Here is a 14,701-nt window from a genome sequence, read left to right as displayed (position 1 = left end):
AGCCTCTGTAGCCTTAAACCCTGAGGATTCATTCTTTTTAATATTAACCACATTACGCTGTTTTAGCATTTACATGCAGTGCACAACAAACTGAAAATCAAATACAGCGCTCGATAAATATGGGATAGATGTCATTGGGGCACTATCAATTATACCCATATGGGGCAATTTTAAGTTCGTATGTGTATCTGTGGGCAAATTATCTGCAGCTTCGGGCAGCCATGCGTAATCATGCACATGTGAACTGGTGTATGAATGTGTGTCAGGGTGTGCTGTGTATACTAAGCAGTTTAGCGTGTCTGCTCTGCTTCCCAAGAGCAGAAAGGTGAGCGAGGTTCACACTGACAGCACTCAACTCATCTGCTGGAATGATAAGACTTATTGTGTCCCTGCTTGGGGTAAATAACCTCCCTGCTATGTCCTTTGCACTCCCCCTTTATATAACCCTTTCACTGATGCTGCTCACCTTCACCAGTTCTATCCCTCTTCCTGCATACATGCCCCGTTTGGCACACCCTTAGGGCATGTCATGAGTGAATGCTCTTCTAGCACTTTAATTAGACAACTGCGTCTGGCATTGGGGAATATGGGGGGAAGGGAGCTGAGGCTGGGGCACATGAGGTGCCTGGGATGGGGGTTGACTTTAGTTAGGAGTTGGGAGAAATATACGAGATGATGTTTCATCCAATCATGTGACAGAAGCCTGTTTCCAGGGCTTCAAAAGTGATAATAATCACTGATCGGCAGAGCTATTTCAATGTCAGATCGTAAAACAATGGCCTGAACAGTGTCACTACTCTGGTATTGATTCCTTTCTCAATCAAAGCCTAACTTTAACCATCATCAATCATCAGCTGCTTGTGATTAGAACTGAGTAACAGTCAACGTTACACAATGCTGGTCGAAAGCAATTCACCTTCCTCACTTAAAGAATGATTAAGTGGTTGTAAAACACACATTTTTTAAAGACTTTTGGTCATAGAAATATCCAAAAAGGGTAATTGTTTTCCAGTTACTGTAATTCTTCACATTCTCATCGTCTCTGCCCTTCATCTGTTTCTTGTGCAGGCATTTATTCATCTCATGTCACGTCTCTTCATCTCTTCATCTTCCCACCTCTTGTCACTGCTCGTCTCCTCTGCCTCTTTACAGCAGAAGCGTCAAAAACAAAACTGCTGCTCGTTAGGAAAATAATAGAGAGTGGATTTGTTTTTTTTAGGTTCATCTGTTGTGCTGAATCTTTACTCTGTGCAGCGCTCAGTGGGGCTGTTGTACAGAAGTCAAGCTCCTGATGGCAAACATGGTGTAGTCAAGATGAAGAAAACCAGTGTGCATTTGTATATGCGTAACAGTGATGTGTACTCATGTTAAAAAGAAAGTACTCCCTCTGTCACTTCTAAGCTTTTACATATTGGAGAATAATAAAAAAAAAATTGGCAGCAGGTTTAAAAAGTGTGTAAACACAAAATCAGGTGAACTACAAACCTTCACATATTGCATTGTGTTACTGTTTATTAAAAAAAAAACCTGAAGGCAAATGCAGAAGCAGTGTGCAAAAAACTAAGGACTCCCCTCACTGCTTCTACTGAAATTAGGAGGGTAAGAAGCAGCCAGGTGCTGCTAATCAAATACACTTGATTAACTGATTATTAGCCAGTGTGAGCGTCTCCATAAAACCAGTTTGTTTTGGCAGTTTGCTGATCTGGAGCTTTCAGGTGTGTGTTAACACAGTGCCAAGGAGGAAAGATATAATCAGTGATCTCAGAGAAGCAACTGTTACCGCCCATCAATCTTGGAAGCAATATACAAGGCCATTTCCAAACAATTTGAACTCCATCATTCTACAGTGAGAACAATTATTCAAGACAGTTGCCAAACATCCTGTCAGGCCAAACAAAGTGTAGAGAAACTGCAAAGAAAAACCCAAGAGCTGTCAAATTTTAAAGGCCTATACTGTATGTTATAAAAAGACTGAATAAGTATAGTTTGTTTGGAAGGGTCACCAAGAGAAAGCCCCTTATCCCTAAAAAGAACATGTCAACACAGCACAACAGCACAAATGTTTGCAAAGTGGAATCTGAACAAACTACAAGACTTCTGGAACAATGTTCTTTGGATAGATGAGATCAAAGTGGCCATAAAGCCATGTAAAACCAAGCCCACCTGTTTTTTTCAATCATTGAATCGATCATGAATTCCTCTGTGTACCAAAATATTCTAAAGTTAAATGTGAGGCCATCTGTCTGATGGCTAAAGCTTATCACAAACTGGCTGGTGCAAGAGGACAATGCACTACGCTCAGCAGCAAATCTACATCAGAAAGGCTGTCAAAAGAAAAGCATCAAGGAGCGGAATGGTTCAGAACTGAACCTGACTGAGATGTTGGCCTTTAAAGAGCTCTGTACAAATAAATGCCAACAAACCTCGATGAACTGAAGCAACGCTGTAAAGATGAGCGGGCGGATATTCATCCACAATGATGTGAGAGACCGATAAAATCAAACAAAAAATAATAATTTTACTGCTAACAGTGATTTTACATGCTACTTAATAACACACTGCTTCTGCATTTTGGCTCAGTTTTTGCCGAGTAAAGAAAGACACGGCATCATATGTGTGTGTGTTTCTTCTCAGGTTCTATTTGAATTATTTTAAAACCCAAAAAGGACAGGATGATTTTTAATTATGTCCTAAAGTGTGACACGTTAGAAATGAAAGGCTGCATGTCAGTGCTTACAAATGCCAAAATTGATTTGTGCAGTTTTGTGACTCATTATTTTATTGAGATTGTTAACATATAACATTTGATTGTGAATCCATAAAAACACATACACTTATAAACCCATGTTCAGAACCTAATATTATATAAGATTAATGCAAATTCTGCTATATTCTGATAATTTTACATCTAAAAACTTATAAACTGTTGTCATTCCTGAATATCACAGGAGAATTTTTTTTTTTGTAAAGAAAGTACAAATTTCATGACCACCAGCATCACAATCAGATGTCTTTCTTGGACACAGTGCATACTTGGTGTTGGGCCTGTTTTCAGCTTTATAAGATAATTTTTCATGTGTGTTGGAGCTCTTGCTGTTGCTACTATATGCATGTAATAAATGGGCACTGTTTTGCGTTTTTCCATGTTTATTTTATTTATTTGCTTATTGATTTTTTTCAGTACCTCAGGCTGACCTTGCTTTATGCAGTTCTTTTTCCACCTTAATGGAACAAAAAGGTCTTCTTGATTTGTTTGCTTAGCCTGACTGTCTTTATGTTACCTACATGGCTATCAAACAAGACAAGACTGCTTTACCCCATCTGTTTTGTGAGATACATCAGCTTACCTGTGTGCTGACGTAGACTCTGGGTTCAGAGGCTCTAAACCATAAAATATACATTATGTTAGTCTTTAATGCAACAGGAAAAGGAAGTGAAAAGATTAGCAGAGATTTTAAAAATTGGACCTAATCCTCAGCAGGCATTTTTGTCATAGCTGAAAGAGTCAAGCTGGAATTAACAACATTAACCCTTGTTTTTTATGTTCAGGGGTTTCAGGCCATTGTACTCTTAATGGATGGACTTACGTGCAACTTACATCCTCAGACACTGATACAAGTTGTTGTTACAGCTCAGTTTAGACTCGTCGAAAAAAAGCAAACCAGCAAGAAGCACAAACTGTTCTAAATGAATAGAAGGTCAGTGAATAAAACCTGTTACTGTCTTACCAGTCTATTGTTTTCTTTTCTCCTCCTGTAGTGTGTGTGTGTGTGTGTGTGTGTGTGTGTGTGTGTGTGTGTGTGTGTGTGTGTGTGTGTGTGTGTTTTCTTTCTTTCTTATTTTTAAACCATCATCTTTGATCTGTTCCTACTGAAACTGTTCAACTGCAGAAGGGCTCCATAAATCTCTTTTGATCTCGTCTTGGAAGAAAATCCACGTCCAGAATATGAATCAGCATCCAGCCAATCCAGACTGTAGTCAAGCAAAGCACCATCTAAAATGTCTTTCATCATAAGACACATGCATACACACACAAAGAAAGAATGGCTATGATTACAGGGAAGAACATATTCTAGCTTTGGCACTAACAGAACAGCACTTCTTGAATTTTAATCTGCTGCAAAGGATAGCCGCTCTAAGTGCTGCTCAGCAGACAACACTGTTTCATCATATCAGCAGGTCTGCATAGCATTTAGGGTTTTATCAGGCAATAACAGGCCAAGAAGACATCCCACAGAATTGAAAATATCTTTCAGTACTGTGTGAAATAGCTTAGATAGATAGATTCCAAAGGTCTGCAACCAAAATAGGATATATTGACTGGTTCTTATAGATTTTTACTCACTGAAACTAGGAAAATATTCCATCTCGTCAGATTTTCTCGCAAAACTTGTGTTTTTAGTTTAATTAAATGTACAATTTCCAATTTTAAACTGAAATCCGGTAACCCCTATACTTGTGTCAAAAAAACACGTCCCAATAAAGCATGTCCCAACAGCTTTGTTTTGTTCATAGCGAAATTATCTCAGAAATCTCAGAAAAATTATGCATAGTTAATTGCAAAAAAAATATTGATTTTTAAAAAAATGTAAACTCCACATGTTTTGCAAAAAAAGTACTTGATCAGAATCAGAATCAGAAAGGGTTTTATTGCCAAATGTTGAGCAGGTTTACAACATTAGGAAATTGCTGCGGTACTTAGTGCAAAAACATACTGTCAGACAACGCTTAAATAAACATAAAAATTAAAATTAAAAGTGCTAAGTAGATAGATATATAGATGAATGCAGGTGGTGATCAGTGCAAAATTGGAATGATGCTGTGAACACAGTGTAAGGTCATGTGTTAGTCGTGCGAACAGTCATATGGTTATTGTTCATGAGTCCAACAGTAGAGGGGAAGAAACTGTTCTTATGGCGAGAGGTTCTGGTACGAATGGACCGGAGCCTCCTGCCCAGACTGTGTCCAGGGTGAGAAGGGTCAGCTGATGAATGGAGGGAAATGGAGAACAGTTTTGGATTCAGCACCCTAAAAAACATAAAATTTACCGAAAATATCCCATGCAGTTGAAAAAAACATTTTTTTGCAGACCTGTAGTTTCTATCTATCGTGGTAACTCGTAACCCTATCGCCACCTCGTGCCCAAAATGACAAAAATACAACATAATAGAGAAAGTAATTTTGTTCAGGCATTTAGGCGTCTGTATGCTAAACATTGAGGGCCCTGGCGTAAGCTTACTTTTTTGGGAGGGAAATGTAGTTTCAAACGTTGCCTTTTAGCCGCTAGTTTCCACTGTTTCGTAACAGCCAGTACTACAGCCCCCACAATTCCTGGCGTGCTCCAGTTCGCGTTGCGGGCGACATGGCGTCTTCTTGAAGCGTAGATAAACCGTAACTGTTTTGTTGACAAGTGATTGAGGTAAGCTCTAAATATTTTTAAGTATCATAGACTCTGACTGCGCTGTCCTACCTGCGATTAGCTGATTTTAATTTGGTTTAACCGGAGCTCTTTTGAGCAGCTTTCCTGGAGATAGTTAGCCTTTTTGCTAGCTAACGTAAGAGGCTAGCTAGCTTGCTGCATTTATTTTGCAGAGGATAGGAAGGTAATTCAGTTTCTCTTCTCGTTTAACAAGTTAGTCATTTTCGTTATTGGTTTGTAATTTCTGTCCGCACAAAAAAATGTGTCGTTATTTGTTGCTCTAAGAGTTTAATCGCGTTTTCTATCGGAGAGTGTTGAGGAATAACAGCTGTCTTCACTTTTTGGGGCACATCCTGATACCCGTTTTTAGGGCATAAGAAACTTATGCATCCACAAAACATATGTTATTTCTGTATTGCTATTGTTTTCATGTGCTTTCTCTTTTCGTATTTCACAATTTGATTGAGTTCAAAATTGTCAGCCATTAAAAAATTATCAAAATTACAGACAGAAAAATTAGACCAAAGGATTAAGCTAAATATACAAACGGACAAAGGTTGCAACACCCTTCCTTGCATGATCAGAAACAAAACAAAACATCATCACTCTGATCATCAGGCTACCCTTTTTACTTCGTCTTTTGCTATTGATAAGATATATGGCATGAATAATGTAAATATGTTTCACAATTTCAATATTGTCTGAACCAGAGACTCTCACTTTCTTCAAGTAATAGAAACAGATATTTGGCCTAAAATATTGAAATGACATTGCTTAAGTAGTTGTCCAGATAAAGCCATTTGAAAATGACTCCACCGAAAACTCTAAATAGGCTCGAAAATATCCCTAGCTTTATCGCAAAAACAGTCTTATGAGCAAACTAACACTAGAAAGCTTTAATTTGACAGCTTGTCTCTTAAGAAGTGTATCATCACCCTGAAATATTTCTTCAGGGAAATCAAGGTTGGCCAGGCTAGGAATTTTTCTCAAATTTAGTCAACTGAACTCGAGCGTAATTCAATTAGAGGTGAAAAGAAAAACTGGATTTGGAGATGCGTACACAGCAATATATAAACAGTAACAGCTGGCAAACGCATGATCTGTACTCATTGTACATAAAGCAAATATAATGTAATATTAATATATGTCCTGCCACTGTGGTGTGATAACAGTTTTCACTTTTGTAAATGCAATGAAAGCAGAGTTTAATGTCTGGTCTTTGTGCAGATGGCAGCTGACTCCACAGACAAGAAAGATGCAGACTCTTCGGGGACCAAAGACCGAGAGAGGAAACGCAGCCGTTCGCGAGACAGAGATCGTAAAGTCTCACCTTCCCGCAAGCGCCATCGTTCCCGTGAACGAAACCGCTCTAAATCTCCCGAAAGGTAACCGCTGCACAAAAAGAATCCATCAGGAACACCAGACTGACTTCTAGCTATTAATCTTACTGCGTACTTGTGTTATCTTTCCCTTAAGCTTTTTTGTGTCTGTGTGATTTTGTGTCATTACGATAGAGATCGACGCATGAAAGACAAGGACAGAGACAAGGACCGAGATAGAGATAAGGACAGAGACAGGAGCCGTAAGGACAGAGACAGCCATCGGCGCGATAAAGATCGCAGCAGGAGATCCAGGTATGTGACACTGATTAAGCTTCTTCGGTCAAAGCTGGCAAAGGAGATTTTTAGTCATAATTATTTCATAATCCGTGTTTGCCTGAATAACACGCCAATATTTTTCACATTAACAAAAATTTGATATTCAAAGGAATTAAACCCAATTTAAGTGACAATATTTTCAGTGCACAGTATTTTTGGCACTGACATTACTGTTGCCTCATATTAGAAAATGCCGATAAGGCCAACTGTTAGCAGTGAGGGTTTTTTTCTCATAAATAAGCCTCAATCCAAATAAAAAGGTCTTTTATCAAACCACCTGAAGTTCATCCTATGTCTGAAAGAAGCAGTTTTACCTCCTCTCCCTTTAAGTCACCTTTCTTCTCAGAAGTCAGTTCTCAGCTGCACTTTCTCACTTGTTAACTAAACTCTTACCAAACATCCAGACGTTTGGATTTTGCTACAGTTAGCACTTCAGCTAAATTTCTGTTTTGTCGTATTTACATTTTTGTCATCTATAGAAGCGCTTCTCCAAGATCAAAGGATGCCAAGATAAAGAAAGAGAAGGATATAAAAGGAGAAGATGAGGAGGATGAAAAAAAGAAGAAGGAAAAGGTAAAAGTCTGGTTTAGTGTTTGTGTAAATTTGAACTGCCACTTCGGTTATTATTTTGGGTGTTTGACATGTGCTGTTGTTCAGGTCCAGCCGCTGTCTTTGGAGGAGCTTCTGGCCAAGAAGAAGGCAGAGGAGGAAGCTGAAGCAAAGGTGAGAACATCCATCCGTCTGTCAGTTTGTCCATTTTCTAAAGCTTTTCTGGGGCCAGGGCACATGGGCAGAAGTCTTAAGCAAAGATGGCCAGATCTCCCTATTCCCACCCACCTCCTTCCAGCTCATCCATGGGAACACCAAGATGGTTCCCAGGCTAAGCGTCCAGCACACTACACAGTGACTCCTGTAAGGCTGGATACTCTGAACTGTTGTAAGCCTAAATAGCAGTCAGAACCAGTTTCCCAACCCAAAATATGTTGCTTCCCAAAAGATGTTGGGAAGCAACACTTGTGTCCACCATGAATAACCCTAACATTATACCCATGCCTGCCCACCTCCTGTCACTGAAGGCGACTCCAGATTGTAGCACAGTCAACTCCTCTTTAGGAAACTGGTTCCACTTAAATCCAGGCCAACACATATTGCATCCGACCCCTACGGCACTGCAGGTGTTGGCATGCCAATGTCTCCTCTTCATGCTGTGCCCGACTGAGTCCTGTGGGCTAAGGGCCAGCTACCAAGCACTCTTGCTTGAGCTCCTTCCGGACTCCAGAGTGGGGAACCAAAAAGTATGCCCTGCACGGGGTGAACTAGTCCTGAACTAGTTTTTTTTTTTTCTTTCTGCATTCATGTTTTGTGAATTGCTCTTCATCTGGGAGATTAACTTTTCAATTTAAGATTATATTTTCTCTAAATTAATATTATTTCTTTTGCTTTGTGTTTTTCAGCCCAAGTTCCTGTCAAAAGCAGAGCGAGAAGCCGAAGCTTTGAAGCGCAGAGAGCAAGAGACTGAAGAGAGAAGGAGGATGATTGAAGAGGAGAGAAAGAAGAGAAGGACGTTTCAGGACATAGGGAGAAAAATGCTGGGTGTGTTTCAGCCTCTAACCTGAAACAGTTTGCATTTAATTACAGGATATTAACGTGTCGATAACCACCGTGATTCTTTGTTACAGAGGACCCTCAGGAAAGGGAGAGGCGGGAGCGTAGGGAGCGAATGGAACGAGAGAACAACGGCAATGAAGATGATGATGAGCGACAGAAGCTCAGAGAGGAGAAAGATAAAGGCAAAGAACTCCAGGCTATCAAGGTTAATTGCATGAGAAAGAGTTAAAATTACAGTTGTGTACAGATTGGGCTGACAGAAACTTTGTGTGTAGACCAGGGGTGCCCAATCCCGGTCCTCGAGAGCTACCGTGCTGCAGCTTTTAGATGCATCCCTACTCCAACACAGCTGAATCAAATGAATGGCTTGTTATCAGGCCTTTGCCAAACACGATGGCATGCTGAAGAGGTAATCAAACCATTTGATTCAGCTGTGTTTGAGTAGGGATGCATCTAAAAGCTGCAGGACGGTAGCTCTCGAGGACCGGGATTGGGCACCCCTGGTGTAGACTAACAAACAAAACTTCCACTTATTATTTTGAGGGGCTTGAAAATTCCTAGGGAAACTGGAAAAGCAGAATTTAAACCGATGTCCACAAATTATTCACAGGAGCGTTATCTTGGTGGGATCAAAAAACGGCGACGGACTCGCCACCTGAACGACAGGAAATTTGTGTTTGAATGGGATGCTTCTGAAGACACTTCGGTCGACTACAACCCGATGTGAGTGGATCGTGAGCACAAAATATATCCACAGATTAGGTCTTTGCGTTCCCTCGCTAAACTCTCGTGATCGGTCTTTGCAGTTACAAAGAGAAGCATCAGGTGCAGCTGTACGGACGAGGCTTCATCGCCGGCATCGACTTAAAGCAGCAGAAAAGGGAGCAGTCGCGTTTCTATGGTGACCTGATGGAGAAAAGGCGCACGCTGGAAGAGAAGGAGCAGGAAGAGTGAGTACAGTGGAGTATCTATAATGGAAAATGATCCTGTATCCATAGTTTCACCTTCAGCTTCCGCCCACCCCACATCTAATCTTTGTTTTACCTCGCTTCAGGACAAGACTGAAGAAGATGCGTAAGAAGGAGGCCAAGCAGCGCTGGGATGACAGACACTGGTCTCAAAAGAAGCTGGACGAGATGACAGACAGAGACTGGCGAATCTTCAGAGAGGATTATAGCATCACCACCAAGGGAGGAAAAATCCCAAATCCCATCAGGAACTGGAAGGAGTACCCGCTGCCTGCACATATTCTGGAGGTCATCGACAAATGCGGCTATAAGGTCAGCTAGGGTTCAACTTATCTGGTTCTGTGTTTTGTAATTTTTCTTTTTTAAATTATTTTGTAGCTGTTCACTGTTTTTCACTGTGTTCAATTCAGTCTCCACTAAGGAATTTTTTATTAATTTTTTTCTCTCCAGGATCCGACGCCGATTCAGAGGCAGGCCATTCCCATTGGTTTACAGAACCGTGACATTATTGGTGTGGCTGAGACCGGTAGCGGTAAAACTGCTGCTTTCTTGATTCCACTGCTGGTCTGGATCACCACCCTGCCAAAAATCGACAGGTAACGTGTCTAAGATCCAATAATCTTCAGCAATTTCAGAAATAATAACTCTGCATTTGGACTGTCTTACTGTGCCTCTACTATCTCTTATGATCCTTTGCTCTCTGTATGACTGGATGCAGGATCGAAGACTCAGACCAGGGTCCTTATGCTGTGATCTTAGCTCCGACTCGTGAGTTGGCGCAGCAGATCGAGGAAGAAACCATAAAGTTTGGTAAACCGCTCGGCATCCGAACTGTGGCTGTGATCGGAGGAATCTCCAGAGAGGACCAAGGCTTTCGACTCAGGATGGGTTGTGAGGTAAAACGGAGAGGGCTAATTTTAGAAAAAAAAAAAAAAGTGTTTCTGCCTGTGAAGCAAACTGAAGCCTCACTAACAAGTAGTTTTTAGTAGTTTTTGTTTGCTGTCAGTATTTTTACATCAAAAGAAGCCCATGAGGCTACTGAAATAAACTCAGCAGAAAGGCGAAGATGGTGCAGGACTACTGTTGCATTTGCAGAGCAGTAACAATCTCATCACAGGTGTAGTTTATGGAGGAGCTGTAGGCTCTAGTCTCTTGACACACACACACACACACACACACACACACAGAGGTGATATTTCAACCAGGAAATTGAAGTCCAGGTGAAGTGAGAGACGTTTCTTCAGCAACACTCACTGTAACCTTAACCAGAACCTTCAGAGGTAAACCCCCCCAGAAAAACAAAAAAGGTCTTTTATCAAACCACCTGAACAACAAGCTTAAAAGAGAATGAAAGCTCCAATCCACTGCTTGTGTTAAACAGAAGCAGCGTTACCGAATAAAGAATCCAAACTGCTTGTCTTGTTTGCCACTAGCTCTTAAATTTGGCAGCTTTCTTGCAGACTTGGCTGCTGTCAGCCTGCAGCCAAGTTTATTTAATGTGATTCACTCTGTTTATAGTAGAATGTTTCCAATCTTTATTTACAGTCTCCCACATTAAGAGCTTAATGGGAGAACACGGATATAATACACACATGCTTTTTCTTGCTCTTATAATTTCCAGGCTTCCAAGTTTATTTCATACTTTGTTTCTATAACTAATTTTGAGCATCAGTATCATGGGATTTGTCATTGTTTGAATGGTAAAACTGCATCAGTTTCATGTCTATGGCATAGAGCATCTATTGATGTTTTTTCTGAAAATCGTCTGTATGTTTTGTGTGTGTTTGTGATGTGTAGTGCTTCTGTCAGTGTGTATATTATGTGAGTAAAGAAAGAGGGAAGCGGTACAGATGGTGGTACAAACAGTCCACATGGCTCATTCTCAGACGCTGGTAGCTTAGCAGCTTAAATACACACAGACTTTACACTGTGTTTTTTGGCAGGAAGTCCATCCTGGCTTTTTATCCATAAGGTGAGGATTCTACTTGAAAATCATCTGTTCACCAGCGTCATATTTGTTTACATCGTCTAACAGATTGTTATTGCCACGCCCGGCCGTCTGATTGACGTGTTGGAGAACCGCTACCTGGTACTGAGCCGCTGCACCTACGTGGTCCTCGATGAGGCCGATCGTATGATTGACATGGGCTTCGAGCCCGACGTCCAAAAGATTCTGGAATACATCCCGGTGACCAATCAGAAGCCAGACACCGAAGAGGCGGAGGACCCTGAGAAAATGACGATGAACTTTGAATCCGGGAAACAAAAATACAGACAAGTAGGTCTTTCTTTAGCAGTTGGAATCTTCTGAAGGTACCACATGATTATCTGTTGAGTGTTTTCACTGATTGTGTGTCTGATTGCACCGTACAGACGGTCATGTTCACAGCTACCATGCCTCCCGCTGTGGAGAGACTGGCCAGGAGCTACCTGAGACGTCCTGCTGTGGTGTACATCGGGTCTGCTGGAAAGCCTCACGAGAGAGTCGAACAGAAGGTCCTGCTTATGTCGGAGGGAGAGAAGAGGTGAGACGGATGCAAGCATTAATTTTAAACACCAAAAATTTCACTTGCATCAAGATTCTAAATGTTTTGTATAATGTGCCCTTGCAGGAAGAAGCTGCTGGAGGTTTTGTCGCACGGCTTCGAGCCTCCGATTATCATCTTTGTCAACCAGAAGAAGGGTTGCGACGTGCTGGCCAAGTCACTGGAGAAGATGGGGGTAAGTCACTGTAACCTGAACCACAATGGATCTCAATTTGGGGTCGAGATTTGGTAGAAGCTTCATGCTTTGGAGTAAAAAAAGTAACAATCATGTCAGGGGTGTCAAATATAAGGCCCGGGGATCAGAATAGGCCCGAGAAAGACTCCAGTCCAGCTCACTGGATGATTTTGGAAATATGTGAAAGACAGCATTTTGGATTTTAAATATTTTCCTACAGATAAAGACCTGAAGCATTGCCACTCATAATACACCAAATCAATTAATGGATAAACAGATAAATGACATTTGATGTTTGTGCCAGCCTGTAGAAATTTCTGGGGACATTTTCTATAAAATATCAACAAATATTTCATTGATTGCCTTAAAATTATTCTCGGATACGTTTAAGGTCACAAGAGAAATATTCCTAGAAGTTTTTGTTTTCCTATTAGCAGAACAAATTGTCTTGTTGCACTAAAATTATATTAATCACTCAAAAAACCCACAGTTTTAGTATAAAGAAGAAGTTATGAAAATTCGGAAAGCCAGATACATTAAAAGGCAACAACAGCTTTTTAATGCACAGTATTAGCCTCAGCTGTACTTGGGGTTCAGTGCTAGTGTTGCATCCTGACATAATGCTGAGTTTTGCCGTTTGTTGTCAGAAGTTTTATCCAAAATACAAAAGAAAGCCAATAAATCTCAGATGGAGGTTTAATTTTAATTCATTTTGGTTTCTGATTTCCTAAAATACTAAATATTTTGAGCAAAGATTAACCTCCACTGGTCCTCCTTCTCTTCTTCTTTGTAGTACAATGCTTGCACGCTGCACGGTGGCAAAGGCCAGGAGCAGAGAGAGTTTGCGCTTTCCAATCTCAAGGCGGGAGCCAAAGATATCCTGGTGGCCACAGACGTTGCTGGGCGAGGTATCGATATCCAGGACGTCTCCATGGTCATTAACTACGACATGGCAAAGAACATCGAAGGTAAGAGGCCTCATCTGGTGTGCAGTGTTTGTTTATTGACTGAAATTAAATTTTTGCCATAGGAATCACTAAATGATTCACTGAATCGTTGTTGCACTTTCTCCTCTTGCAGACTACATCCATCGTATTGGTCGTACGGGTCGTGCTGGTAAGAGTGGTGTAGCCATGACTTTCCTCACTAAAGAGGACTCGGCGGTGTTTTACGACCTGAAGCAGGCCATCCTCGAGAGTCCCGTCTCCACCTGCCCTCCAGAGCTGGCTAACCATCCAGATGCTCAGCATAAACCTGGAACCATCCTGACCAAGAAGAGACGCGAGGAGACCATTTTTGCCTAAAATGACCTTTATCAACTGAAGGGGGAGGGGAAAACCCCACCAACTGTTTATTTTTCTCCCTCTCAGGATCTGCTCTCTAGGTTACTCTCACACATTTTGTTCTTTCCCACCTTGTCTTTGTGTTTTGGTCCCATCTGTGCGTGCAGAAACACAGTAACTGGTGCCGAAGTCGTCAGCACACTGGTTCTCATCAGTGTGGGTGGATTTTAAGATAACTTTGTTTTGCGTCTGTAAGCCAGAACCAGGAGCAGTATGCAGGACCCCAATCTGATCTGTACTGTATAAATACCCAATGCACCAAATTACAGGCAGGATGTGAGTGTAGATGAGCAGTAAGTGCTGTGTTTTTAGTCATAATTTGAGTTTTCTATGTAAGAAACCTTTACCAGAAGTGACACCAGTTTTCTTTGCTTCAGATACATCATTTGATTAAAATGGAAACAGCTGTTTTAAATGTATGATGTGAATACAGCAAATTTGAGCTTCTTAACTGTCAAACTGAGTTGTTTTTTTCTTTTTTCTTTTTGCATTAAATTACACGTGAAATGTGGAGTTTTCACAAGTAGAAGAGCAGTGTTTCCTTTCAACATGCCAATTATAGAGCTCTTCATATCTCCTTTAGTTTTCCTCTTGGCATTTCCCACCTATATTCTTTAACCTTTTATTCCTTTATTTAACCAGAAAAACTCTTTGACCCCAATATCTTTTATATAGGAAAACTCTTTAAAGCTCTTTGTGTTTATCTATGCCATGTGGCTCACCACCTTCAAGAGGCACCATAGGGGTCAGGTGCAGTGTGTGTTGGGCAGAGGCCCTAGCAGTCCAATCACCAGCTGTTGAGGCAGGCTTTTTGGACATTGCAGTAATAATGATAGAGTAATGCAAAACTCCCTATTTCTTAAAATTTACATTTGAAAATGAAGGAATATCGAACTATTACCTGGCAATTACGTGGTAGTGGGACGTCATAATAACACCATAATACTGAAGTTCAATCATTTCTGCTAATACAAAGAGAGGCAG

At 40.9% G+C, this 14,701-nt stretch overlaps 1 protein-coding gene across 1 annotated transcript; it reads left to right on the top strand.

The window, feature by feature from the left end:
* Positions 1 to 5,266: 5,266 nt before the first annotated feature.
* ddx23 (DEAD (Asp-Glu-Ala-Asp) box polypeptide 23) lies at positions 5,267 to 14,164 on the top strand. The gene is made up of 17 exons (XM_085260116.1): positions 5,267 to 5,419; positions 6,647 to 6,804; positions 6,934 to 7,053; positions 7,557 to 7,650; positions 7,735 to 7,800; positions 8,532 to 8,670; positions 8,757 to 8,890; positions 9,296 to 9,408; positions 9,492 to 9,635; positions 9,740 to 9,965; positions 10,104 to 10,249; positions 10,372 to 10,549; positions 11,689 to 11,931; positions 12,027 to 12,178; positions 12,266 to 12,374; positions 13,168 to 13,342; positions 13,455 to 14,164. Exons 2-17 carry the CDS (start codon positions 6,647 to 6,649, stop codon positions 13,676 to 13,678), a joined length of 2,421 nt encoding a protein of 806 aa, XP_085116242.1. The 5' UTR covers positions 5,267 to 5,419; the 3' UTR covers positions 13,679 to 14,164.
* The last annotated feature ends 537 nt before the right edge of the window (positions 14,165 to 14,701 follow it).

The sequence above is a fragment of the Mchenga conophoros genome, linkage group LG20 (assembly GCF_057382185.1).
Source record: "Mchenga conophoros isolate Kocher_MC1m ecotype Shallow Benthic linkage group LG20, M_conophoros_male_GT1.1, whole genome shotgun sequence".
Classification (NCBI taxonomy): Eukaryota; Metazoa; Chordata; class Actinopteri; order Cichliformes; family Cichlidae; genus Mchenga; species Mchenga conophoros.
This window is presented reverse-complemented; position numbering and strand designations above follow the sequence as displayed.